The 25,094-nt window shown below is 55.6% G+C and overlaps 10 protein-coding genes across 10 annotated transcripts; 5 read left to right on the forward strand and 5 right to left on the reverse strand.

The window, feature by feature from the left end:
* Positions 1 to 169: 169 nt before the first annotated feature.
* On the reverse strand, positions 170 to 972 carry B0T15DRAFT_506677 (uncharacterized protein; the record flags this gene model as incomplete). The annotated part of the gene is made up of 3 exons (XM_062867596.1): positions 170 to 273; positions 332 to 720; positions 869 to 972. The coding sequence occupies 3 exons, from the start codon at positions 970 to 972 to the stop codon at positions 170 to 172; spliced, it is 597 nt and encodes a 198-aa protein (XP_062725731.1).
* Positions 973 to 2,372: 1,400 nt separating this feature from the next.
* B0T15DRAFT_19389 (uncharacterized protein) lies at positions 2,373 to 3,844 on the forward strand. The gene is made up of 5 exons (XM_062862481.1): positions 2,373 to 2,377; positions 2,635 to 2,805; positions 2,863 to 3,168; positions 3,265 to 3,472; positions 3,555 to 3,844. The coding sequence occupies exons 2-4, from the start codon at positions 2,663 to 2,665 to the stop codon at positions 3,362 to 3,364; spliced, it is 549 nt and encodes a 182-aa protein (XP_062725732.1). The 5' UTR covers positions 2,373 to 2,377; positions 2,635 to 2,662; the 3' UTR covers positions 3,365 to 3,472; positions 3,555 to 3,844.
* On the reverse strand, positions 3,478 to 5,998 carry B0T15DRAFT_19192 (uncharacterized protein). Its single transcript, XM_062862455.1, has 3 exons — positions 4,887 to 5,998; positions 4,036 to 4,829; positions 3,478 to 3,930 (listed from the first exon to the last, which is right to left on the reverse strand). The coding sequence occupies exons 1-3, from the start codon at positions 5,740 to 5,742 to the stop codon at positions 3,727 to 3,729; spliced, it is 1,854 nt and encodes a 617-aa protein (XP_062725733.1). The 5' UTR covers positions 5,743 to 5,998; the 3' UTR covers positions 3,478 to 3,726.
* Positions 5,999 to 6,684: 686 nt separating this feature from the next.
* Positions 6,685 to 7,803, forward strand: B0T15DRAFT_481464 (uncharacterized protein; the record flags this gene model as incomplete). The annotated part of the gene is made up of 3 exons (XM_062866024.1): positions 6,685 to 6,733; positions 6,798 to 7,122; positions 7,200 to 7,803. 3 exons carry the CDS (start codon positions 6,685 to 6,687, stop codon positions 7,801 to 7,803), a joined length of 978 nt encoding a protein of 325 aa, XP_062725734.1.
* Positions 7,804 to 8,303: 500 nt separating this feature from the next.
* Positions 8,304 to 10,154, reverse strand: B0T15DRAFT_19253 (cyclin-like protein). The gene is made up of 2 exons (XM_062862462.1): positions 9,501 to 10,154; positions 8,304 to 9,444 (listed from the first exon to the last, which is right to left on the reverse strand). Exons 1-2 carry the CDS (start codon positions 9,972 to 9,974, stop codon positions 8,431 to 8,433), a joined length of 1,488 nt encoding a protein of 495 aa, XP_062725735.1. The 5' UTR covers positions 9,975 to 10,154; the 3' UTR covers positions 8,304 to 8,430.
* Positions 10,155 to 10,306: 152 nt separating this feature from the next.
* B0T15DRAFT_516962 (WD40-repeat-containing domain protein) lies at positions 10,307 to 12,515 on the reverse strand. Its single transcript, XM_062868292.1, has 3 exons — positions 12,382 to 12,515; positions 12,271 to 12,301; positions 10,307 to 12,215 (listed from the first exon to the last, which is right to left on the reverse strand). Exons 1-3 carry the CDS (start codon positions 12,427 to 12,429, stop codon positions 10,699 to 10,701), a joined length of 1,596 nt encoding a protein of 531 aa, XP_062725736.1. The 5' UTR covers positions 12,430 to 12,515; the 3' UTR covers positions 10,307 to 10,698.
* An 895-nt stretch (positions 12,516 to 13,410) lies between these two features.
* Positions 13,411 to 15,675, forward strand: B0T15DRAFT_19433 (kinase-like domain-containing protein). Its single transcript, XM_062862490.1, has one exon. It carries the CDS (start codon positions 13,651 to 13,653, stop codon positions 15,211 to 15,213), a length of 1,563 nt encoding a protein of 520 aa, XP_062725737.1. The 5' UTR covers positions 13,411 to 13,650; the 3' UTR covers positions 15,214 to 15,675.
* Positions 15,676 to 17,615: 1,940 nt separating this feature from the next.
* On the forward strand, positions 17,616 to 19,656 carry B0T15DRAFT_19471 (uncharacterized protein). The gene is made up of 4 exons (XM_062862497.1): positions 17,616 to 17,889; positions 17,942 to 18,145; positions 18,216 to 18,892; positions 18,954 to 19,656. The coding sequence occupies exons 1-4, from the start codon at positions 17,847 to 17,849 to the stop codon at positions 19,371 to 19,373; spliced, it is 1,344 nt and encodes a 447-aa protein (XP_062725738.1). The 5' UTR covers positions 17,616 to 17,846; the 3' UTR covers positions 19,374 to 19,656.
* A 17-nt stretch (positions 19,657 to 19,673) lies between these two features.
* B0T15DRAFT_516974 (ATP synthase complex subunit H-domain-containing protein) lies at positions 19,674 to 21,060 on the forward strand. Its single transcript, XM_062868293.1, has 3 exons — positions 19,674 to 19,900; positions 20,007 to 20,100; positions 20,446 to 21,060. The coding sequence occupies exons 1-3, from the start codon at positions 19,883 to 19,885 to the stop codon at positions 20,718 to 20,720; spliced, it is 387 nt and encodes a 128-aa protein (XP_062725739.1). The 5' UTR covers positions 19,674 to 19,882; the 3' UTR covers positions 20,721 to 21,060.
* Positions 21,061 to 21,924: 864 nt separating this feature from the next.
* B0T15DRAFT_386532 (serine/threonine-protein kinase sck1) lies at positions 21,925 to 24,667 on the reverse strand (the record flags this gene model as incomplete). Its single annotated transcript, XM_062864329.1, has 2 exons — positions 21,925 to 23,377; positions 23,427 to 24,667. 2 exons carry the CDS (start codon positions 24,665 to 24,667, stop codon positions 21,925 to 21,927), a joined length of 2,694 nt encoding a protein of 897 aa, XP_062725740.1.
* Positions 24,668 to 25,094: the final 427 nt, after the last annotated feature.

Genomic DNA, 25,094 nt, shown 5'->3' on the forward strand with positions numbered 1-25,094 from the left:
GAAGGTGATAATCCAAGTATCAATACATCAAAGGATAACTTTTCCCAGTTCACACAAGGACCTCAGAATCAGTACTCTGTATTCAGAGGTCCAACCTCTTGATTGCCTCTTTACCAGCCATCCCAACCATCTCAACCAGCTACTCGCACGTGCCCGTCATCGAGTCATACTACTCATCTTTGACGCGCTCATACACGACCTGGACGGGCATGTATTCCTCCGTCGTGAACGCCTTGGCTATGTTTCCCCCCCGAAGCTCAGTCAGCAAACAACCTAATCAACAAACATCACACAGAGCAGGAAAGAAAGAGGAATAGTGTCCAAAACTCACCGCCCTTCCACTTCACACTCCAGCCGCCCTCAGCAGTCACGTCAGGGAACGCAGCCCAGCCGCCACCGTTCTGGGCGCCTTCGCCCGCGTACCGGAGCACGCCGCCCTGCTCTTCGTCGTCCAGCCGGAACGAGGTCCAGTCGCACTTGCCGCCCTCCGGCACGGGAACCGCGGCCGGGTCCTCCAGGCTGGCAAAGTCCAGCAGGCCGTGCTTGCCCACGACCGCGAGCGTGTTGCCTGCCCCCTGCGTGCGCAGCTCCGCGAGCCCCGTCGTCGGGTTCTTGACCGGGTACACGTGCAGCCTCTCCGCGGCCGGGGTCGGGTACACGCCCAGGGTGCTGCCGTTTGCTGAGGTGGTCAGGTACACGCCGTCGAGGGTTGCCACGCGTCTGTTTTGTGTGTGTTTTGTTAGTTGGGGTTTTTTTTTTTTTTTTGGAGGGGACCATAAGGCGCTGGGACGAAGGGTGGAGGGTGGATGGTGGACGGTGGAGGATCGAGAATTCGCCTGGCTAAAAAACGGAAGGGGGTGTGTCATACGAGGAGAGCCGCAGGGTGTAGACTGCCTGGCCCACGTCTCTGCGGACGGGGGTTGCGAGGCCCGTAGCAGCGAGAAGGGAGAGGGCGAGGGCTTGAAGCTTCATGGTGACGGTGTTGCTTTGGGGGTGGTCCTTGGGACGGTTGGCGAGTAAGGGACTTGTTTGCAGGACTAAGCTAATTCAAACAGGTCTAATTGCTGCTGCAGGTCGAAACCGTTGATAGCTGTCAACAGCTGAGCTCATGCAGTTTCTCGGAAGGAGCAGCACTGGTTTATAGTCGTGTAGGTTGAGCCTTGCGCCTCCCTCACCTCATCTATGACCTCCATTGCAACAGCTTGGACTTTCTTTCCATCTTCCATTGCACCTTCCTCCCTTGAGGAACTGTGCAAACGACTTGAACCCCCACCGTCGGTGTCAGGTGTTTGCGTGTCACACATTCCGGCTCAACATTGAGGTTGGCACCTCCGAATGCGTGGCAATACAGGCAAAATTAATGGTGAAGCTGAAGGAATCTTCTGCTATCAATTATCAGGTTATTAAGGGATGGATTGTCAACGGCACTCAATTGATTAACCCAAGTCTCGGCCTCTTATTTTTAGCACCTCGGCCACGTTTTTACCTTTTCATCCGGGTTCTAAAGCCCTCTGGCGACGCCGACGATTCTCAAAGGCAACTTCTACAAAGTTCCACAGCATATCGACAGATTGCCTCTCCGCCGTGACCGCGCGGTGATCGTCCCTGCAGAGCCGACCTCATCCCTTCTTCTTGCGCGCCGGCTCACCATCAGCGCCGCCCGGTTCTAGAAAGCATCAAAACTGGCAATTGCCGGCCTCGATCCCCATCCTCTGTCAGATGTTCCTGACATTAGCAGACAGCCCTCCTCAACTCCCGCCTGTTCTGTTTGCTGCGGCCTGCCTGATCGACAACGGACCAGACAACCGCGTGGATGTAGTCAATTAACAGGAACCATCGAACCAGACTCTGGGCATCATCTTCCCGAGAAAAGCCGGCGCCAACCGCAGGACTCGCTTTGACTTTGACTTTTCAATTGGTTGATGTTCCTCGTCTGAGTGAATCGACAACATTCGTTACAGTAACACCAACTTCATCCAGGCCTTCACAAGTTTCGTACGCCACGCGGCCACCGCATGCGCAGTCCCAACGATTTAAAGACTCTGATTGGGGTCGCAACCGTGCCTGTCTGGGTAACGGAGAATTTCGTTCCCCAGATCTCCCCATCCGGCCCTTCGACTCTTCGACCCTTTACCCGTTCCCGAAAATCCGGGGTTGAGCTACCTTACTACCTTAGCCTATTCCCCAAGTAACCCTACCTCGACTCCAGGGCCCTGCAGTCAACTCCAGCCTATGCAATAGTGACCTTTATTAGCGGAACTGGCTTCCTCGTTCCCCTTTTCTGCCACGGCTGTCTCTGAGCATCCGCCTTGGCTTCCATTGCATACTCGCCAAAGCACGGATACGAGAATGCTAATGAAAGACTAGCCTCCAGTAGGTTAGAGGAGAGCCTTGGTAATGCAGGTTGCCCGGCTTGCCTTTGCTATGACCACAGACTGTACGCTGTATGGGCTGATGAGTCGTTTATAGTTTCTCAGGCACGCAGCTACACTCCAGGCCTTTGGGCTGTGGTGATTAGCCTGGGCACGGGCGAGACACTGTACTATATGTCTGCTTTGCTGGCCGTCTCTTGATACAGACATAATTCCCTCTCACTGCTTTACCATCTCACCTTCCTATCCTGGGTTCTCCAAGTCTGAAAGTGTCCGAGAAGCCGAGCAACATGCATCACACGGCGATCTTGCCCCTATTGTCACCCCTCATGCTCCTCGGAGGGCTAGTTACCGCCGTGCCCGTTGCAGAGCCGTGCCAGTCACGGATCGTCTGCATAGATGCCGTCAACCAGTGCGGGATGAAATATGGCGGGTATGACGCTCAAGTTGCATTGGAGGCATAAAGCCGTTGCTGAGATAGCGTGCCCAGATGCTACGATATCTGCGATGTTTCCGCCAAACCCGTGCCCCCAGCGTGTCCCAGCACGAAGACAACAGCAACAACAAAGAGGATCCCCACGCCAACCAGCACGACGAAGAAAGTGACCACGAAGAAGCCGCATCCCACGCCCACCAGGAAGAGCACTACCACAAAGCCGCCCAAATCAACCGTGACCTCGACCAAGAAGATCACCACTTCCATCACCAAGCTCACCAGGACCTCGTCCAGCAGCTGCTCCGCCACCGTCTCGGTCTGCTGGGACGGCATCAACGAATGCGGGATGTGGTATGGGGGGTATGTGTTCATATCCATCATCATCATCATCAAAGCCCTGTATTATGCCCTGCTCTTTAAGGGTCTCCAAGCTGATCTGTCGGTTCCCCGTAATAGTTGCTTCCCGGACTGCAAGCCCTGGCCTACCTTTACGCCGCCACCTTGTCCCACGACGGCGAAGCCGCCTGCCCTTACGCCGCCTGCTCTTTTGGCATGAACATATCTCTGATTGAGCCTTGGGTACTGTAGGTAGGCTCCAAAAAGCCAAGTGGGCTCGTTCATAAACGCACTTTCAGGGGGTTCTGGCTCGATTGCTACCCATCTAGTAGTATGTACTTCGCCGTTGAATGGCACATGATGGGTTTCATATCCACGATGCGTATTCTTGTGTGTTGATGGACTCATAGCCAAGGCTACGGCCATGGAATGTTGCGCGCCAATGGCCGATTTTATGTCGAGAGAAACCCGACTCCCAAAACCAACGGCAAAACGTATTGATATCTCCTTGCAAATAGCCGCCACACAGCCTTCCTTTCTTATGACCTGAACCCCTTTTGCCACTCCCCCCATTTCCGCGGTTCATTTCCCCTTGGCAGCAAGGTACTCAATGTCTCCAACCTCGCGCAGCTTACCTCCCTTGACAATGACCTGCTCCTCCATGTCGAGTTGATACCGCCTCATCTTCTCCTGGTACTTGGGCATGAACGACCCGAGGATACGAATGGCCAGAAGCGCCGCGTTGGTCGAGTTGTTGATGCCTACTGTGGCGGTGGGCACGCCTCTCTGTATTTCTCACTTTTGTCAGCCATCTCAACCAACTTCCCCCGGAACGCCACATCGGTTTGCTTCTGGAACGCTGAGAAAAGGGTGTGTGTGAAAAAGACTCACCGGCATCTGCACGATACTCAACAAACTATCCAGCCCATCCAGATGCGTCGCCTTGACCGGCACGCCAATGACCGGCAGCGGCGTCTCCGAGGAGAGCATGCCGGGAAGGTGGGCGGCGCCGCCCGCCGCCGCGATGATCACCTTGATTCCCCTGCCGGCCGCCTCCTCGGCCACGCGCATCATGTACTTGGCGGTGCGGTGCGCAGAGGTGATGTCCAGCGCGTAGGGCACGCCGAACTCGCGCAGGATATCCAGCCCCGGCTTGAGCACGGGCAGGTCTGAGTCGGAGCCCATTGTTACTAGCACCAAGGGCGTCTCTTCTTCTGCCGCGGGGGTTTGTGCTGGCGCGGGGCTGGGTTTGCTGGTGGTGTCCTGGTTGGGACGGAGGGTCTCGGCAGAGGCGGAGATGCGCTCGAGACGGATCTCGTCGACGAGGTCGATGAAAGGCTTGGCCTTCGCCTCGAGTGTCTCGATGGGCAAGGACCCGGTCAGGGTGATGTGGCCGATCTTGCGGCTGGGCTTGGACTGCTTATTGTAAAGGTGTAGATAAACATCCATGTCGTCGAAGCTGTTCCTGGCTAGTTCCACCAGTTTGAGATGGGCCGAGGGGGTGGCACCGCCAAGGATGTTGAGCATGATTGCCGAGTCGACCCTAGGGCTTAGTGTCTGGGGAATAGGTAGGTCGAGGACGGCGTATAGTTGAGCCTTGTACTGTGACATCTGCGGGACCGCCTCGATTGTGTAGTGGCCCGAGTTGTGAGGCCGAGGAGCAACCTCATTGACCATCAAGGAGCCTTGTGGATATTGTTAACGCGAGCAGTAGAGTGAAGGACTTTTTTATGGGGACTCACCATCCGCGAGTACGAACATTTCCACAGCAAAGACGCCCCTGCCCCATAACGTGCTGACGACGTCGGTAGCCAGCTTCCTTGCCTTGCTACACACCTCTTCCGGCACGCCCCTGGGAGGCATAAAGACTTTGGTGCAGATGCTGTCTTCGTGGACAGTCTCAACAGTAGGATACGCGACACAGCTCTTGAGATTGCCCTTGGCGTCCTCTGTCCTGATGACCATCACGGCCAGCTCCTTGACGAACGGCGCCCACTGCTCGACATACAAGTCCAGCCCCGCAAGCGCCTTGAGTGCCGGCTCAATGTCGGCTTCGCTGCTGACCTTGAAGTTCCCCCTCCCATCGTAACTGCCCTTCCGAGCCTTGAGCATGAAAGGGAAGCCAAACTCCTGACCGACGGAAGCGAGCGAGGAGTGGTTGGCCGAGTCGATGGCCACCTGCTTGGTGACGGGGATCCCCTTCCCACTGTCGAGGAAGTGCTGCTTTTGGAGGTACTTGTCCTGGATGAGACGGAGAGTTCTCCATGAGGGATGGACAGGCGGCCTGTGAATTTTGGCGGACCCGTCCGTTTGCTTCACCTCGACGCCATGCTGTTCGATCTCCTCGAGTACCCCGGTCTCGACATGCTCAATCTCGACCGACAGGTAGTCGGACTGTGCAGCGAGCTCCCGGATGCGGGCAGGGTCCTTGAACGAGCCGGTGACATGGCGGCTGGTGTCGTGCGCCTGCTTGGCCGGGGCCTTCTCCTCATCCAGGACGGCAATGTCGATCCCCAGCGGATTCGCCGCCTCACAGAGCATGCGCCCGAGCTGGCCGCCGCCAAGCAGGCCGATGACCGGATTCCTGGTACTTGACATGGTGGGCTGGTTGTCTGGTTCGTGAATGCTGATTATTGCAGCGGCAGCAGATGGCTCTGTTGAGGCGTACCTCAGGAGTTTGAGACCAAGGCCCAGATCACGGTAATAAATGACTCCTCAGGTCCAAGTTTTGTAAGTCACTCACTGGAGTCACTGCAAGTAGCCTCTTTCAGAGGGGTTTTCCCTTTTCAGCCAATCATGCGCGCTGGGTTACTTGGAGCCGGTATTTCGGTACGCCGTGCGTAAGAATGCCTCTCCCCTCGTAAGGAGGACTTGAGGTCTGACATGACTGCTAGAGAAATGTGGACAGGCCAACCAATGCAGGGGAATTGGACAATGCAGAAGCTCCCGTCCCATAACCACTTTACTGGCTTTTCCACTGGGGCGCCGCAATACTACTAGTAGTTGACTTGGAGCTGTCTTGTGGCCGGGACCAAACAGGAAGGCGCGATAATTACGGCTCCGAGGTGAGCTCGACCCGGTGGGGCCCAAGCACTCAGTTCAGGGAGCGCCTCAAACCAACAAGCCACAAATCGGGCCTCTTCCACCCTCTTGCGGGATGCACAAGTAGAGCGACCATCCATTACACTCATTTAGATATATCTGTTGATCCTCACTCGGTCGGTCTGCGAATATGGCAGGGACAATAGATTTGGATTTCATACAGTAAGCTGAATATTACCCCTGAGCCTCATTCTCAGAGTTAATCTGCTCACACCTGATGTTGTTAGCCCCCTGAAACTGTTCAACATTGCCAAAAATGAAAAGAGATTTCTCTATACATCAGCGCCTATGGTGCGATACAGCAAGGCGAGTAGCTCTTGGGATACATCCCCACCACCCACGCCCCCCCCTTTTTCGCGGGCACGTCCTCTGATCAGTCAGCAGCTCGCCTTTCGTCAGACGGTTTACGCATACGGCACGGATCTATGTTGGACACCCATGATCTTGGCTAAGGAGTTCAATAGGAACCGGTTTGCTAGGGATAGTGGTGAGTCTGTGACGGCTTTGTACTGTACGTCAACTTTTCAAGGCGTGACCCCTGACAGTCACAGATTTCACCATCTCAACAAACGGGCCCCAGCCACCAACCATAGTCCAATTTGGTGCCAATGTCCCACAGGAACTTGCGAGGGCGTCTTCCCTCGTGGCTCCGTTCTGTAACGGCGTGGACCTGAATTGCGGCTGTCCCCAGTCATGGGCCTGCGCCGAGACGCTGGGAGCAGCCTTAATGGAGAAGCGGGAGTTGGTGCGGGACATGGTGGTGGAGACCCGAGAACAGCTACGAAGAGATGGCTGGGGAGTTGGGAAGGAAAGGGACATAGACAATCCCAAGGGAAGGAGCGTCAGCGTCAAGATCCGAGTGCACAAGGATCTGCGGTGAGTGGCCACCTTTGTATGCGCAATACATAGGTACAGAACGCGGTCGAAGGGGTGTGAACTGACGACTCCGCCAGGAAAACCATTGACTTCATCACCACCGTCCTCGGTCCCGACCAAGACCGACACATCGACTGGCTGACCATCCACCCGCGCACTCGCTCAACTCCCTCCAGCACGCCGATCAACCTCGAAGCCCTCGAAATCCTGACCTCCACCTTCGGTGACCGCGTGCCGATCCTCCTTTCAGGAGACGTCTTCGCTCTCAACGCCCTCCCCTTCACCTCGCCTTTCCTCCCCACCACCACCACCAACCCCAACACCGACGATTCCGCCACGACTCCCACAGCCGCCATTGACAATCCCCTGATCCACATTCCGAAACTATCCGGCCTCATGTCCGCCCGCGCCATCCTGTCGAACCCGGCCCTCTACGCCGGGTACGACGCCTGCCCCTGGGAAGCAGTTGAGACCTTCATGAACAACGTCGCGCGCTGCCCCTTACCCTTCAAGCTGGTCCTGCACCATATCAGCGAGATGTGCAGTCCGGGCATGGGCCCCAACAAGAGGGCCCTGCTCACGAGGCAGGAGCGGGCGGCGCTGATGGGGTGTGGGAACATGCTGGATTTGATCGATTTTCTAGATGAGAGGAAGGAGGGAGGTCTCAGGAGAGATAGATAGTAGTGATACAGTTATAAAGAGAACAAAGAAAGCCATATCAACGACCAACTATGCAAGGTGATTGACCAGCTGGCGTGTGTTCTATCTGAACCGAGCTGGCCGCATACCTATCTATGTGCTGCACTCGCCCTCAAACTGTAAACACTAATAAGCCTGGTACATTGCTAGCATGAGAGGCCGGATTCTTGACCGAGGAAGACTCGTATTAGGTATGTTGGCCAGTAACACCGCGGTATGTCACATGTCGTATGCTATGCCGCCATCAAAATTGCCCCATGTTGCGCCTCATCAGCATACCTCACCGCCCGTCATCCTCCTCCCGCTCTCAATATACATCAGGGGTAGCGGGCCAAGTCCTCTGAGAAAGCAATGAACGGGAAAAACCAGTAATAGTATTTACGAGTACAATGCAAGAACCCCTAGATGAGCAGCGCGCAGACGGCGGCTGCGAAGAGTATGACGAAGAAATGACCAATAGAGAGAAAACAATGGTCAAAGAAGCCACCCCGTAAACCTGGTCCCTTTACTAACCCCCTCTACGCCAATCCATAGAAGTAACCACACCCGACCGGATCCGAAAGGAGAAATGATGACGATGCCGTAAAACAGGAAAGCGAGTTCCCCAGATCAAGATCCCTTGATCTCCCCCTCATCTTCGTCGTCCAGCCGTGGCCTCTTCAACTCCCTCTCCTCCGTTTCTCCCGGCTCCACACTCCTCTTGATCTGCGGCGAGACGAGGCCTCCCCCGCGACAATCCCCGTTGAGTGTACTGCTGAAGCTTCCTTCGTGCGTGGACAGGTCGTTAGCCGCCAGCTTCAGCGCTGCATCCGAGTCGCCCCTGCTCGCCTGGGCGGCCAGGTCCGCACCCGTCGGCGGTGGTGGCGGCGCGTCGTATTCCTCCTTCTTAATCGCGACATCCTTGGTGTTGTCGCCGCTCTCCCGTTCCGCCTTGCCATTTATCCTTGCACCTGCTGCTGCTCTCGGGCTCTGGGTCCCGCCGCGGTCCGTCCCCAGCGGCGTCGGCGTGCCGTACTGGCTCGAATCGAGGTCCATCTGGCTCAGACTGAGCTCGCCACGGCGTCGAGTGCTTTCGAGGTTGAACTCGGGCGAGCCGGGGACCTTGGTGTCTTGCTTGCGGAGCGGGTTCTCCTTATAGAACTCGGTCATGAGGCGGACGGCGCGCACGGTGTTTGTCTCGCTGCCCCTGAGGAAGCGCCACCACGGCTCGCCGTTTACGTCGTCGATCTTCTCGCGCGTGACGCACGTGGCGAAGAAGATGGCGGCGATGGCCATGTCGCGGGCGCCGAGCATGAGCGGCAGCACCGTCAGGCATGCGTCGTTGCAGAAGGCCCACATCGAGTCGCGCAGCGCCTTGTTGTGCACTAGCTCGAGCTGCGTCATGCACTCGTACATCTGCCGGTATGGGCTGTCCACCATCAGGTCGAACGTAAGCGCCTCCAGCATTAGCTCCTCATACGCTAGGATGCTATCACGCCACTTCCAGTATTCTTTGCTCTGTTCGTCGATGATGAGCTTTGTGTTCTTCTGGGCCACCTTGGCGACGGCAATGATCACGTCTTTTGTCTTGCGGCAGTTTTCTTCCGTCTTGTTGGCGAGGAAGAGCGCTGTTGCGGCGATATTCTGGTGTCAAGTCAGCAAGGTTGTTCGCCTGGTCCCGATGAGCGAGAACGGCTTACGTAGTGATGTATCCCTCCCTTCTCCTCCACCATGCTATAGCGCATGTAGAACCGGTGAAAGAATACACCGGCGACCCATAACGTAATTTGGGGCAGCTCAAGCAGGATGCCCGCCTGGTAGATGAAGTTGACACCCTTCGCCCTCCTCAGTCTTTCCTCTGCTAGCGGCAGGCCTTCGATTATGCTAGGCGTGCTTGCGACCTCGTCAGCGGTGAAGTACCACTGGTTTGACTTCGATTCTGATGATCGCAGCGGGCTTGATTGCGCGGGCGAGGGCGCGCTTCTGCGCGACTGTGGCTGAGGCGGGGATGTCCTCGAAGAATGTGTTGGTGGAGAAGGCACAGCCGGGGGCACTTCGCGACGTTTCGTTGGCGATCTTGACGAGCGGTCAACGGCGACTGGGGGTGGTTTCGGAGGGAGCGAAGGCGGCTGGTAGCCTTCTCTTGGAGGGCGATATCTGTCGATGGTCGACATTCCTTCTACGTCTCCGAAAAGGACGCGGTAGACAATGGGATCAAGCAGGGTTTCCTTCAGCTTTTGCCAAAGAGTGAGTGTGCAATCAGATGAGTGGCATTGACGATTCCGATCGTGTCGGCAGAGTCGAAGGGAGGATGGTTGAGGTAACAAACCGTTCAGAAGTGTTCAAAGGTTTGCGAACATGGACTCTAGGTTGATATATAGTATCCGCTTATCGCCCACTATCTGCTGCGCGTGGGTGTCGTGGTCCGTGCGCGACGCGCCACTCTAGTCTCCACCGCAACGCTGAATTTCGTCATACACATGCTTTCGACCCCCCCTTCTTGAACATTGCAGGGTTCTGGGCTTATTAGGTAGGTACCTACCAGGTAGTTACAGTGTGCACGCTTCGTTGGTAAACAGAAGTGATACTCACTCGTTGCTTCTTGTTATAATCCCTACTATATGAGGCATTGGAATTCTCCTCTCCTGGTTTCCATAGAGACTCATATTTTAGGTATATAGGTGCGTTTTTTCTGTATAGTTTGCTAGCACTATTAGTAGTTTCTACCAATCGCCAACCGCAGTCTCCAAACACTCTTCAGTACCTGATGCATCATGAGTTTTAGACGCTACTCAAGCATGGATGACGAATGAGGTACAAGTACATGGGTATCAATTGTGTTCTCAGATTGGAGATAACGCGAGAATCCTGCCTATTTGTTCGTTATCCTCTAGTACCCTACTCGTCGCCGTACATCCCGGCCGAGTCGTTTCTTCCCCATAGCTTGACTGTCCGGTCATGGCCACCGCTTACGATCCATCTCCCGTCCCTGCTCACGTCCACACTTGCAACAGGGCCAGTGTGGCCGGTGAGCGACTGGACCAGAGCCCAGTCATCCGCCGAGAAGATGTTGATTTTGTGGTCGAACCCTGACGAAACAAGAAAGGTGCTCGACTTCTTGGGAATCTGCATGCCCTTCTCATCCTCGCCCGGCGGGGTTCCCTCCAAAGGGTCATCAAGGCCCCTGAACCACTTCACATCAGACACCGCACTTGTGTGCGCGCCGATGCCCGCCGTCCGTTGCACCTTTCTGACGTCCCAGCACTTGATCCATCCGTCAGCGGAGGCCGTCAACACGCGGTGGCCGTCCGAACCCCAATCTAGCCCATAGATAGGCTTGATGTGGCCGTCTGTGCCGCCGTCCAGGATCATGACGGTCCGACCCGAACGCAAGTCCCAGATTCGCCCAATGCTGTCTAAGCCTGCGCTGGCTAGCAGCGACCCATCAGTGTTGAAGCTGACTGCGTAAACGCCGCGCGAATGACCCTCCTGAAGAAGTAGCTCTGTTGTCGTCTCGACGTCCCACAACCTCCACGAAGTATCCTCTGACGCCGATGCCAGGTACTTCCCAGAGGGATGAAAGTCAACTCGGCATACCCGCTGTGAGTGTCCAGACAGCGTAGAGAGAGGCGTGTCCTGCGATAGCGACCAGAGGTGGATCTGGCCCTCGGCACCCCCTGAAGCCAGATTTACTGTCTCCTCCGAAACGTTGCGCTCGGGTAAGGTAGCGCCGGGCATCCACGATATTCCGCTGATTTTATTCGTGTGACCCCTTAACGTTCGCTTGTGCTCGAGACTGGGAATGTCGATGAGCTTGACCTGGCCCCCCCAATTCCCAGTTGCCACTATCTTCCCGTTTGGCGATATCCGCGTCATGCTGACATGTCGGTCTCCTGCTGTCTGACTGCCCTGGAGCTCGAAGGTTTGCAGCCGTTCCTTGATCTCCTTCCGGAACTTGATGTGTGTGCGTAGGGGAATGGTGGACTCCTTCCTTTGGAACTCGATACGACGTTTCGCCCGTCCAATGGAGTACTGGGCGATGTTTATGCGTGCCTGGAGAAGCTCGTCTGTTCCCCTGGAGTAGAACTCCTCCTCTTGCTCTTCGGCTTCCTCTTCCTCATCCTTCTCCGCATCCGCCATCTCCACATCCACGCTCTCCCGGCTGGCCGTTTGCTGCGCCTGCGCTTGCTCCGTGAGCAGCTCCCGCAGTCTGTCGCGCCTATCCGCTGGGCCTTCGCCGAAGAGTGTGACTGGCTCGCCCAATTCCCGAAGCTTCGCCCGTACTCGCCCATCGTCGGTGGGGACGGCGATCGTTGCAGCTAACCTCTTCCGCTCGAACTGCGATAGAAGGGCCGAGGCCTTTTCAGGCGCAATGCCACTTCCGGCCCCTGGTATATCATAGTCACGATCGATGGCTACCAAGCAAATTAGCGAGTCGCGGTGGGTAATGGCCGGGTTGGTAATACATACGGATAGAGTTCAGATCAATGCCACCTCGATCCTTGATGCGACGAGGCCGGTCAGTTGTCAAGTTCCCTACCAATGCTGAGAAGATACAGCAAGGAATGTGGAGCCACATACCTCTGACTCTGCTTCCTCTACATATGCTCTTCTCGAAGGGTGCATCATGGTTGCGGTTGATTATGAGGATTTCTTGTTCTGAGAGGTTGAATCATGGCCGAGCTGTCTTCCAACGCGCTGCTGCAAGAGCTGCTTGGTTGGTGGGTCCTCACGTTGGATTGCATTATCGTGTAAGTAACCGTATGTCAATACGAAATACGTTAAGCACTTTGGCAGCACACAATAATGCTACATACAGTTACGGCGTTCGTATTGTGTTACAGTACGGAGTACTGTTTCTTAACCCCAATAAGATCCGGATTGAGGCCATGTTCCCTTCTCCTTCGAACCTAGATAACTGCCTGTAGTAATATTGGAACAGTATCGGGGTTTTCAACTTTTGACGAAAAATATCGGGCTAGATACCTAGGTATGTGGATGGGCCGAAGGTCAAATCAGGCTACCTACGTACTTGTGATGATGGATGCCACACACATCGGTGACGACTCTTGTTCTGATTCATGATCTGTCATTGGACGATACGGGCAACGGATGCATCACCACAGTAGCCAGGACACTGTACTCCCAGGTGCATCTAAACTGATGGAATTTCTCTTGCTTGAGGCTGGCTTGCCAGAGAGAGATACTTCGGGATTGTGGTCCAATTTGATGCCTTCGGTCTCGACTCCGAGTCGGTGGGTTCGAGATCGCCGCTTCCCCGGATCCATTGAATTGCTAACAGCTGGAGCGCGTTTCAGGCGGCCAAACACAGCTCACAGGGCTTTTCAGGGCTGAGATCGATCTGGGCATGACAACGCAGCCAATGGAATGGCAGTTGAGTTTTTTTCAGGTTACTATTGTGGAGCCTGGCACAAATGCATGTGAACCCCCATTGTGCCAATAAAAACGGCTGGTTCGCCCGCTGGCTTCTTCTACCTTCTCACTTCCCTAAGTTGAACGCTTCAGTTCTACCAACGCAGCTCACCGGACTCACCTCCGCCTCCAGCAACCTCTACTCAATGCAGATCAAGCAAGACAATTCTACATCATTCTTCAAATACCAGATGCGTGTGATTCCAACCCACAAGGGACTCAGCCGGACTACTGAAACTGAAAGGCGCGCGGACGCTGGACGACGTCGTGGGAAGGCTTGAACGTTGGACTCAGTGTCTGTCGAACCCACAATTTGAGCTGGGAGCAGAATTGCATGCTTGCAATTTGAGCGCTCCCGACTTATCTTGATTCGACGATAGACGGACCTTTGACCGACAAGCGGTCCAACGAGATTCGATGTTCCCACCGGCGACTGCCGCGCTCGCGACAGTGCGCGGCTTCAACGGATCATCGGTGGTTTCTGGTGACGAGGACTCAGACTGCTGCACTACCCATGTTATCAAAAAGCAGCTCGCCACACCCGACAAAAAGCCCCATGTCATCGAAGATATCGTCAGCGCCAACTGCAGCCCGGCCCTCAAGCCGGCTGTTCCGCCTGGCGGCATGAGCGGCATCAGCAGGCTCCGAATGCAGCTGGATGCGCTGAACATTGGCGCTGACAGAAACGCCAATACCACGGCACTCTCATCGCGTACCGCTTCGCTGACCTACAGCGACAGCCTCCGCTCCCCTCCGGCCAGCGATACTACGGCCAGCAGCGGCCGGGACAGCGGGTACAAGACCCGCAGCGGAAGCGTGAGCAGCAGCGATGCGGACTCGGCGTCTGGCAGCCGCACCCGCTATGAGATCAACTTGGAGAACGACTTTGAGAGTGAGGCCAATGGCCGTGCCGCGGAGGATCCTGTCCGTCCCCGTGGTAAGATGACGGCGGACGACTTTGAGCCTCTGCGGTGTCTTGGTAAGGGTACCTATGGGACGGTTTTGCTGGTCAAGCAGCGCACGACCGGGCGGTTGTATGCCCAGAAGCAGTTGAGAAAGGCGTCCCTGATTGTGGAGAAGAAGTTGGTCGAGCAGACCAAGACGGAGCGGCAGATATTGGAAAGCGTCAATCGCCATCCGTTCGTCGTCAAACTTTACTACGCATTTCAGGATCAGGAGAAACTCTACCTGATCCTCGAGTATGGCCAAGGCGGCGAATTGTTCCACCACCTGAAAGCAGGCGGGATGTTCTCCGAGGAGACCGCCGCGTTCTATATGGCCGAGATGGTTCTGGCGTTGAGCCACCTCCACGACGACTTAGGCGTGGTCTACCGCGACCTCAAGCCCGAGAACTGCCTGCTGGACGCGCATGGTCACCTGCTGCTCACAGACTTTGGCCTCTCCAAGGTAGCGGTCGACTCGGATGGGTGCAACTCGATTCTCGGCACTCTCGACTACATGGCGCCCGAAGTGATCCTCGGCAAAAAGTACGGCAAGGCGGTGGACTGGTGGTCGCTAGGCGCAATCGGTGTTGACATCATGACGGGTCAGCCGCCCTTTACTGGGAACAACCACGCCAAGATCCAACACAACATCGTCCGCCAGAAGCTCTCTCTGCCGTTCTTCCTCAGCCCAGATGCTAAGGACCTCCTCAGTCGCCTGCTGCGCAAGGACCCCACCAAGCGACTCGGCTATAACATGCCCAAGGATCTGGCCACTATCAAAAAGCACCGTTTCTTCCGCAAGATTGATTGGAAGAAGTTGGCCGCACGCGAGTTGGAGCCGCCCATCCGCCCGCTCATCACGGACCCCGAGCTGGCCGAGAATTTCGCGGACGAATTCACCAACCTTAGCCTCAGCCCCTTGGTGAAGCGCTTTGCCGACGTCGATGTGCGCAGTCCGAAGGACATCGGCGATGACCCTTTTGGAGGCTTCAGCTTTGTGGCACCCAGTAGCCTGCTAGAGAGCCACGGCTTCTGACTTTGGGGTTCAGATTGGGTACTCGATACTGTGGCAGTTCCACTCTGTGCCAGGGATCCATGGTTTCAGGCGTACAATGGATGTATGGTCCGTGGCTGAGACTCGCAACCACCAAGGTAGATGCAGATGAAGCAAAACTCTGGAGAGGGGTTGGCGTTGAATGCTGGTGGGGAGGTTTATTGCTTTAAGGGATTGGGCTTTCTGTATTCAGTATTCTTTGGTTGCAGGTTGATCCTTGTGAAAAGTCAGCAGGATCTGCGGTATAACGTTAGGCCTTTAGCTATCATGTCTATGGTCCTTGATTGACACTGAACTGGATGCTTGAGGCGCATGGTGCGAATGGGTGTGTGATGGTTCCCTTCTGGAAAAGGATTAAGCAGTTATCGCCGAGTGACTCCTCGTAATGTTAGATCCCAGATGTGAGGTACGATAGATGTGAGGTGTGATGGGCTACACAAGCTCACAAGGTACCTTACGTTGGTACGATCCGATGGAATGAGGAGTTCACCGATGACCTTCATCCTCCCGCTCCCTCACTGCCTCAAGGCCTCTATCCTGGGCCGAGCATGTAGCGGTGATGACGCGTCCTGCACGGCCCAGTTCCTGCTGGGCGGGGGTCCAAACAGGTAGGAGCCGTGGCGGGACGAGAAGACCCAAGATACACCCATACCACAGGAGTATAAACTAATGTTGATCCGCATACAGAGCACAGTGGTATGGTAGGGTGGTACAAATACCGATGTAGTATTTGAACGTATGTGGGGGGTTGCTTACTATTTTGGAAGAAGACGACGGACAGGACATACTAGTACCTATCTGAACCAGAGCCCCGGAGCCAACCCCGCACCTCTCCCCGATGCAGCCCATGAAACTGCACTTGCTGTATCTGTCCCGTCCGGTCGTGCCCATAATGGTGCCCACAAAGAGCCGGAGGCCGCCTGTGCGACGGTGGTGATGACGAAGTCTTTTGCGGCGATGATCGTGGAAGGATCCCAAGATATCCAATTGAAACTGCGCGGCTCGGGACAAGTAAGCTCGAGCAAGATAACCTTGCTTCTCCGGTGAACGGTGCCGAGCCTCGTCCCTTACTCACGACTGACAAATGGCTTGGCTCTCGCCATCAGCAACACAAGTTGACTGAGAGCATCTAGATAAGGCAAGTCTTGGAGAAGGTGTTTGGAGCCCGGGCATTGAGACGACAACTCGGTTGGTAGTTGCTGTGCCACTCAGGTAGGGATTTGAGGTGGACCGGTATGTACCATCTTCAGGGCCCGGGTTCCTGCAGGGCACATTTGGCGAGCCAGTCTTACGGAGTAATCCGGTTACGGTTTGACACGGTAGGCAGATGGCGCACAGTCCGAGTCAAGAAGCGAGATAGCTGTTCGCTCCTCAGCTTCCTCCGTCCGAGTGTCTTTGTCCAACACCCGTCATCTGCGGGCATCTGACGTGAGTTGCTTCCAGTTGTGTCCAGTTTCGCCAGTGCCGCGCAAACCTTCGAATCCAGGTACCTGGCATACGGGAGCGAGGCTGGGCTCGATCGCTGGAGGCGGTCTAACGTTAGCGCACGGCATTCCATGCTTACACTAAGCCGGATGTGGCTTAAGGTGCATTCTAAACCGAGCTACCTTACTCCGTAAAGCCCGGGGAATGGGGGTGGGGAAGTATCCATAATCCTCACTTTACCCATTCGCTTACCAGGTACAGTATGTAGGTAACGGTACAGGCACTGTCTGACCTCTACGTATGTATTGTATGTACCCCCACGATGGAATCAGCCCAAATACATCCATACCGCGCGGATCTATCAACCCACTAGAACGGCTATTGTGAAGAAGCAAGGGTACCGGCTGGTCTCAGATGGACAGCTCAAGGTTGTCTCTCGGCCTGCATTGATGATCTGCGCCTTGAATGAGAGGCCCCGCCGACCAGAAAGTATGGAATCAAAGAAGCCAAGTCGAGCCTTATCTGACGCGTGTACGTAGATGTCTTGGACGGTGGCTGTGTCCCCACGGCACACTGAACATCCGGAGTCCGGGACTTTGCGTGAGGAGAGAGAGCAATTGGCGGCATGTTCATGGTAAGGCTTGGCGGGGATCGCCCCGTTGGGGCTTGCCGGTGTCAACGTGTTGGCATGGCTGACGCCGTATGCGGCTGAAGGTGCCTCCTGCATGGGAGTTTTGCGCCGGAGTACGGATACTGCACCGGGGTTCCCATCGACTAGCACCGTGCGCCACTCCAAGCCGTCCCAACTCGGGTGCGCAAAGTCGGGAGATCAATAAGGCGCCGTCTGCTCCGGTTTGCGAATGTCCCATTCGCCATGGTAGTTGGGACGCTTCGACCGTTTCGGATTACGACACTTCGACTGACCTCATCGCGCTGGTGTCTGCTGTCGGTGGCGAGTGATGCCCATGCGCTTGTTGGCATCCCGTTCCCCATTTAAACTCCGAGCCGTGCCACCCAACCTTTGAATCTCTGGACAACTCCATGAAGCTTTCCATCGTTCCTCTTCTGGACCTGCCGATCGCTTCCCGTCAGAACGCAATAGCTTCCAGCTCCGAAGAGCTTCGATCTTCGAGAACCATTCTTTCCAACCATTTTCTGACCCCAGTCTTGCCTTTGCTAAGCAATACACGATGAAGGCTGATATCTGGAAGCCATTAGCCACCCTCCTGCTGCGTAAGAATGCTCTTCAGCATACGAACAAACGCAGTTGGCTAACCTTTAGTAGACGTTGTTTTCGGGGCTACCAGCCCAGTGCAGCTTTGCCCCTCCAATTCCGGAGGTGTGTGTTTTAGCATCGCCGTTCCGACTTCGTCGGCGAACGCTGGGTCTGGAAACATCTATTTCCAGATCAAGGCGCCAACGTCGTTGCAATGGGTTGCGTTGGGCACTGGTTCCTCCATGACGGGGTCCAACATCTTCGTTATGTACCGTATGTCTGCGCCCGTCTAGGGAACACGAAACCCCCAACGTATTGACGCACTGCTAACATCGTTCGTTAGAGGATGGGAAAGGGAATCTTACTCTGTCTCCCCGTCGGGGCACGGGACATTCCATGCCAACCCTAGACACAAGCAGTACCGCCGCTCAACTCACTCTTCTCGCCGGGAGTGGAGTGGAAGGCTCGACCATGACAGCCAATATTGCTTGCTCCAACTGCCAGACCTGGAATGGCGGAGAAATGTCGCTCACGAGCACCAGCGCCGCTTGGATTGGCGGTTGGAGGCAGGGGTCGTCGCTCGCGACGACTGACAGAGGCGCGAGCATAGTGCAGCACGACAGCCACGTCCAGTTCAACGTGGATTTGACACAGGCAGCCGTTGCTTCCGACAGCAATCCGTTCGTCGCCACGAGCGAAGTTGACAACAGCGACGGATCGGGCTCAGATGGGAACCCCGCGAGCCCCAGTAACGGATCGGCTCCGGATCCGAACCCCGGAATCGGTGGGGGTGCCGGTTCCGGCGGCATTACGGTAACGACCGGCATGAGCAGAGGCACCATCCTGGTCGCACACGGGGTCATAATGGCGCTTGTCTTCGCTGCCTTATACCCGCTGGGCTCAATGCTGATGCCGCTCTTCAGGAAGTGGTGGTTACACGCGGGCATTCAGACGATCGCCTTCTGCCTTATGTGGACAGGCTTCGGCTTGGGCGTCGAGACGGCACGGGAGCGGCGTATGGTAAGTGGGCTGCAACTGAGTTCCCAGTTCCCGAGTTCGGTGCTGACAACCACGACTGTAGCTCTTCAACCAGGCACACACCGTCCTCGGCACCGTTATTGTTGCACTGCTGGGCATCCAGCCAGCTCTTGGATATCTTCACCATCGGCATTATCTGAAGACGCAGGGGCGGGGCGTCATCAGTTATGTACACATCTGGTGGGGCCGTATCTTGATCGCGCTGGGTGTTATCAACGGTGGGATGGGCCTGCGGTTGGTTGGCGAGCGCGGCGGGCTGGTCATCGCGTATGGTGTCATTGCTGGTGTCTTGTTCCTGGCTTATGCCGGCGCAAAGATATTCCGCTTGTTCCGTCAGGGTGAGCGGCTTGGCCCTAAGCCCGCCGAGATGAACGGGCGGCCTTCTAGAACGACGCACATTGGGCGAAGGAGGTCTGTACATGGCATGAGGCAACAGCATCCGGAAAGACGGGCTGGTGTTTGAGGTGCCTTGCATGCTTTGAGTCTTTGATAGCGTACAATACATGATCGTTTGAACCGGTTGCATTAGGTACTTCGTCCATCAGAGTTTCGCTGCTGGATAAAATGAGTCGTCTCTTGATTAGTCCTGGATCAAGCCATAATGGATCAGGCAGTTGAGATTGTTGAGCGCTTCCATCGCATATCTACTCCGTACATGAATATGCCTTGGCTAAATCCGAGATTCCGTCATGAAGAAGCCATACACCCTTACACGGTCGTTACACTTAATTACATAGTGGAAATTACATCACGTGAGCGAATGCTACCGATCTCTCCCGAATCATGGCCGCGCACGGGCCAACGAAGCTAACCGCCAATGGATCTTGGAAACAACGCTGAGCCGGGGCATTTTTGAAAACCTCTCAGCGACGGACCTCCACCTAGCCTCTGAGCAGCAGCAGCCGCAGTTGACTGCCCACTGTGCCCTTAACTCCAGCCGTGTTCAATTGCAACACCGCGCACCACATCAAGATGTTCTCCAGGGCTTCGGTACGTTTGCAATCCATGTCGATGCCCCTTCGATTTTCCGCATCCCTGTCCCTTGGTGACTTCATGATAACGGAGGAGCTAACGGCTGATTGTCGCGCCATCACAGAGCGCTCGCAAGGCCGTCGCTGCCGTCTCCAGGCTCGCGACTCGCAATGCCGTCCCAATGAGGACCTTCATGGCCCCGACCGTCTCGCGGAGAGGTACGTGCAACAGCAATTCTTTGGGAATTAATGTGGGCTGGAATCCCGCCCGCGCGGAAGGGCCGGTAGCGGCGGCGGAAGTTGGCAGCGAGTCCGAATTGGCTATTGACGACACCAATTGAACGGCCGACCGCTCGAAGCATCAGCAATACATCTCCATGTCCAACCATTTCCCCTCATGCGGCCCTGGGTGCCATCGCAAACAGCCAACCCGCTCCAACAATCACCATATCCGCCGACCGTCCCGCCCCTCCCGCGACCCGATTTCTACCCCCCACCTTCCCGGCCTTCATCTCTCTCACCCTCTCGGGCCTCTGCCCTTCTACTAACACACATATTCCGCAGCCGACTTCGTGCAGGAGCTCTACCTCAAGGAGCTTAAGGCGTACAAGCCGACCCCCATCAAGGAATCGGACGCGGCCGGGCAAGTGGCGACGTTCAGCCTTCCCAAGGCGCCCAAGTCGCCCGAGGAGGCCGACCTGGCGTCGAGCCTGAAGGAGTACGAGACCATGGCGGTCGAGGTGGAGGGGCAGGAGATCACCGCCGCCGGCCAACCGGCCACTCCCGCCGTCGACGACTGGCTCGTTCTGGAGGAGGAAGAGCAGGCGGCTCATCACTAGATGATAATTCTGGCATCTGGAGGGATACTGGGCCTAGAAAAGACGGGAAAGGGGAGTGAAAGGGGTACAGGACGCGGGGGCGTGCAGGGAACTTGGTTCTCTTGTTGCCCTGCTCTAACTGGAGAATCAAAACCAGGGTTCGCTGCAGGAGGAGAGAAGGAGACCCAAAGGGGGGGATTTTTCCCTTTACCATGCGGTTGAGGAGTGAGTAAGGTCGGTTAACGAGGCCGGCCTTCATGGGGGTTGTCCTGGGGCGGGGAATAATCCGTGTACATTGTTTCTTTAGCCTTGTTACAATATCACGCCCATCACAGTGATACACCTCCATTCCAAGTCTCAGTCATCCATGGATGTCGCTCGTCCCTACAGAGTACCTACTTTAGAGACCCTACGTATTGGAGGTCCTCAACGCCGGAGTCCATGCTCGAACAATAGTAGCCAAGGAAAACGCACACCACTCGCTCGACAAGTCGACTACCTAAGAGACTCATACCAAGGAAAGTACCACCACAGTGCTGTGAATACGGTATGGATTTCCCCTTCGAATTAATATTAAACCGTAGGCGGTAGCTGTACATAACCCCTAGGCTGCTCCTATCCCTTATCGCTAGGTGCCTAGGTAGGTAAGGATAGCTAACAACTGTAGACACCCGACTGTGATTATGCTACGCACACACCAGCAACCCAGCTAATGTAGGTAGTACAGCGGTTCAGGTTCCAACGACATCATGTGTCCGACAAAAAGAGCGGCGAAGTCTGACATCGACGTGTCCTAGACCGGATATGGGACACGAGAAGGTTCAGTGCCAACAAAAAATAGCGTCGTCAGGCAGGAAGAGAATTAGAAGGCCGTGTCTCCCTCCATAAGATACTAGTACTCCGCAACGGGGACTCTTCATTCTTTACAACCAAGTCAAATCATTATCCGGCTGACTGATCACCCTTTCGCCAAAACGCCCTGTTGTCTTTGTGTGTACGTCCAGGTCAGCCAAACAACCCAATACCAATGAGCCCGCCCCAGAATGCAACATGCTAAGTGGTAAACCGTAATGTAGTCATCAAGAGGGATATCTCTTTTTTCTTTCAGTTCTTTTTGAGTGCCACCCCGGACCGAGACAAGATGGGAAAGAAAGACAAAGAGGAGTGCGCGCCATAGCGAGCAGTAACCGCAGGCAGCAGCTAAGGTGCAGACACAGGCGAGATATTACATATCGAAACTTGATGCGCCAAACATTTGCTCGTCATTGGTGTTGCCCCTCACAATGCCGCTCATCCGGTTGGTGCTGCGGGTATCGACGTCGTTGTCGTCCCAGTCGTCATCCCTCTTGCGGTCGGCGTCATCCATCTCCTCATCTTCGTACTTTCCGTGCCGATCCTTCATGTGGTCCTCCAGAGCGCTTTCGTCAACGAATGTGAAGCCTTGGAAGTTCGCCTGTACCGAGGGTGAGAGCGGCGTCGATGTTGCATAGCCCCTGGCGAGGGCTGCTGCGCGCTCATTAAGAGACCCGTTGGTGTCCAGTGCATTGGTGAACTCTGGATCGAAATACGAGACATCGGTATCGCTCTTTAACTGCGGCTTGAACGGCGGAGTGATCAGCTTCTTGGATAGCGCGTCCCAGTCAATATCGGCGAAGAAAGCGTGCCGCTTGAGCTCCTCAGCATCGTCCGTGGCACCAAGACGATGCTTTGGATTCCTGTTGAGCAGGCCCTTGACGAAATTCCGTCCTTCCAAGGATAGCGTGTCCCGAGGAAACCTGACCTTTCCGAACGCGATGTTTTTGTACATCTGCTGAGTGTCTTCTGCATAAAAGGGGCTCCAACCGCAGCACATCTCAAACACAAGAACGCCCAAGGACCAGAAATCCACCATCTTGGTGTAACCGCTTTCATCCAGGAGCACCTCTGGTGCCAGGTATTCGGTCGTACCACAGAAGGTGTTGGTGGTATCGTTTTTGGTGAGATTTGCCTTAGACAGGCCAAAGTCACATAGCGCAATGTGACCGTTAGCGTCGAGGAGGATGTTCTCGGGTTTCAGATCGCGATACACGATGTCGTTCTCGTGTAGATGTTGGATCGCGAGAATCAGCTCGGCGATGTAGAACTTGGCGCGTTTCTCCTCGAACTTGCCGTCTTTTTGCAGATGCCAAAAGAGCTCTCCGCCCGACATGTAATCTGTCACAAGGTAGAGGTCGGAAGGCGTCTGGAACGAGAACTTGAGACCAACGATGAACGGTGAATCCGACATGGCGGTCCGCACCAAGATATTGCGCTCGCCAACCGTGTGCGCCACCTCTTTCTTCTGCACGATGACCTTCTTGGACAGAACCTTCATGGCGTAGATGCGCCCAGTATCCTTTTTCCGTACTTGATAGACTTGGCCAAACGTCCCTTTCCCAATGAGTCGCAGTATCTGGAAATCCTCCGGTCCGAAATGCTTCTGCTCGGCCCGCTGGAAAGATGATTCGACGTAGATTTCGCCTGTGGGCGTGTTCTCGGCCATGGTGTCGGCGTGGCCTTTCAACGAGAACCAGCCTCGGACGGGAGGTTCCTTCTCGGAAATGACCGCTTGGAAGTCGACATGGCCCAGGAACTCCTCACCCGACTGACCACGGCCGTAGACCGAAATGTCCACAAGTTTATCCGAATCAACGACATCGCTGTCGATGCGTCAGCGAGATCCCTAGCGTGGCCTGAAGGGACACTTACAAGATCGCTTCAGCGTCCCATTTGGGGTTGGTGAAAGACCGTCGCGAATTCCGGTTGCGGAAAGTATTAAACTCACTCAGACTGGTGCTGCTGCTTTGCCTGCTTCTCATGGGAATGGCCATGGGCCTTCCAGAGTCGCTTCCTTGTCGCTGAATCGGAACACCGCCCATGGCGACTGAGCTAACAGCGGCGTCGTCATCGTCGCCAGAAGGGCGGGGACCGGAAGAGATCAGCTCGCTGCGCTGGAAAACGACCACCACATAAGGGTCCTGGCACTTCCTCAGGCCCCTGGCCTCCGAGACCTTGATGGTAAGTTTGCCCTTTGCAGCAGGCGCCTGGGCTCCGGGGGGCGTCGGCGTGCTTGTCGCCGTCCGGTCAACTTTCTCCCCGTTCTCAGGTCTTTTGTTCTCCTGCGATGGTCGTGCTGACGACAGTGCACGCGTCGGCGTCGAGGCACCGCTCTTTTTACCCGACACATCTGTTAGCTTCTGCCTGAGAAGAACCATGGACGTTGACTCGTAGGAAAGATTCCCATCGCCGCGAGCATCCGCACAAGTGGGAGAATTAGTGACTGAAGCAAGTACTGCAGGATTTGAGAGGTGACAGGCGGAGGCGCTCGACTCATCGACCGTGGTTGTCAAAGGAGCGAGCAGAGATGATCCCTTAACTTTGCCTCGCCCGATATCCGAGACGCTCAGATGACGGAGGCTGGCAGATCGAGAGGTGGGGGGAGTCCCACTCCTTGACTTCTGGCCGGACGAATCGTCGGGAAAATCACGTAGCGAAGAGGACTGTGAAGAGGGCTGTGAAGCTGGAGGAGTGAAATACGTGTGCAAGCGGTCATGTTGCTGAAGCGACGCCTCCGTGGCAGGTCCCATCGTCTCATGGCCCAGGAGACGAGGACCTCCGTCCGACGAGCCGAGCGACAAATCCGGCTCACCGGGGGTGGGGGGCAGCTCAGGCAGTGTTGCAGCTTGCAACCCTTTCTCGACATCGGGCGTAGCGGGAGTCGAGGTGGTTGCGGTTCGTCCGTTCCTCCTAATGAAAGAACCAGGCAACAATCGCTGAATAGAGCTTGAACGAACCTGGTTGAAGTAACTCATAATGCCGGGCAGTCGTCTATCGTGGAGGTCTGGCTGCGGGGTCGCAACGCCTGACCGTGGTGAGTCGATTCCAATCTGATCTGCACCATCATCCTCTGCTGTGGCAGACCTGCTTCGTTGGTTAATAACACTGTCCATATCAACGTTGAGCTATTTTCGTGAGGAGTCGGAAGAAGCAGGGACGTAGGTGGAACGCGGGGAAACGGAGCCAGGGATGAGTGATCAGAGGAAAAGAAATGAGAGAAGAGAGAGCAGACGCCCTGGAGCAGGAGCCGCTACCTCATGATGATTTGGATCGGGCAAGGTAGCAGGTTGAGTTGGGATGAGGGGCGAGTACACGTCTATGTAAGTGGCAATTGAGGGATGTCCGTAGAACTGGTCGATAAGCCCGTGCCCATAGCGGAACGTCTCTGCGAGGTGCCGTCACAGAAGCGATGTGACAATGGGTTTTTCATGTGCAAATGAAAGAAGTGCCCAGGGTGCGGCATATTTTCTTATGTCGATGTACCGGTACCCGTGGTGTGCTTGCATGCATGTGGGCCACCCATGGATCTCCATGATCCGG

Source organism: Chaetomium strumarium (assembly GCF_033439665.1).
Source record: "Chaetomium strumarium strain CBS 333.67 chromosome Unknown B0T15scaffold_1, whole genome shotgun sequence".
Taxonomy (NCBI): domain Eukaryota; kingdom Fungi; phylum Ascomycota; class Sordariomycetes; order Sordariales; family Chaetomiaceae; genus Chaetomium; species Chaetomium strumarium.

Bases quoted from the DNA above. Each gene is read 5' to 3' on its own strand.
- B0T15DRAFT_516974 (XM_062868293.1), top strand. The intron at 20,101-20,445 runs GTACGTGCAACA...CATATTCCGCAG, and splicing joins CCCGACCGTCTCGCGGAGAG to CCGACTTCGTGCAGGAGCTC.
- B0T15DRAFT_516962 (XM_062868292.1), bottom strand. From the start codon at position 12,429: ATGATGCACCCTTCGAGAAGAGCATATGTAGAGGAAGCAGAGTCAGAG. The intron at 12,302-12,381 runs GTATGTGGCTCC...CGTCGCATCAAG, and splicing joins TAGAGGAAGCAGAGTCAGAG to GATCGAGGTGGCATTGATCT. The intron at 12,216-12,270 runs GTATGTATTACC...TTTGCTTGGTAG, and splicing joins CATTGATCTGAACTCTATCC to CCATCGATCGTGACTATGAT.
- B0T15DRAFT_19433 (XM_062862490.1), top strand. From the start codon at position 13,651: ATGTTCCCACCGGCGACTGCCGCGCTCGCGACAGTGCGCGGCTTCAAC.
- B0T15DRAFT_19471 (XM_062862497.1), top strand. From the start codon at position 17,847: ATGAAGGCTGATATCTGGAAGCCATTAGCCACCCTCCTGCTGC. The intron at 18,146-18,215 runs GTATGTCTGCGC...ATCGTTCGTTAG, and splicing joins CAACATCTTCGTTATGTACC to AGGATGGGAAAGGGAATCTT. The intron at 18,893-18,953 runs GTAAGTGGGCTG...CCACGACTGTAG, and splicing joins CGGCACGGGAGCGGCGTATG to CTCTTCAACCAGGCACACAC.
- B0T15DRAFT_19253 (XM_062862462.1), bottom strand. From the start codon at position 9,974: ATGTCGACCATCGACAGATATCGCCCTCCAAGAGAAGGCTACCAGCCG. The intron at 9,445-9,500 runs GTAAGCCGTTCT...ACTTGACACCAG, and splicing joins AGGGAGGGATACATCACTAC to AATATCGCCGCAACAGCGCT.
- B0T15DRAFT_19389 (XM_062862481.1), top strand. From the start codon at position 2,663: ATGCATCACACGGCGATCTTGCCCCTATTGTCACCCCTCATGCTCCTC. The intron at 2,806-2,862 runs GTATGACGCTCA...TAGCGTGCCCAG, and splicing joins TGCGGGATGAAATATGGCGG to ATGCTACGATATCTGCGATG. The intron at 3,169-3,264 runs GTATGTGTTCAT...TCCCCGTAATAG, and splicing joins TGCGGGATGTGGTATGGGGG to TTGCTTCCCGGACTGCAAGC.
- B0T15DRAFT_19192 (XM_062862455.1), bottom strand. From the start codon at position 5,742: ATGTCAAGTACCAGGAATCCGGTCATCGGCCTGCTTGGCGGCGGCCAG. The intron at 4,830-4,886 runs GTGAGTCCCCAT...AATATCCACAAG, and splicing joins AATGTTCGTACTCGCGGATG to GCTCCTTGATGGTCAATGAG. The intron at 3,931-4,035 runs GTGAGTCTTTTT...TGAGAAATACAG, and splicing joins TGAGTATCGTGCAGATGCCG to AGAGGCGTGCCCACCGCCAC.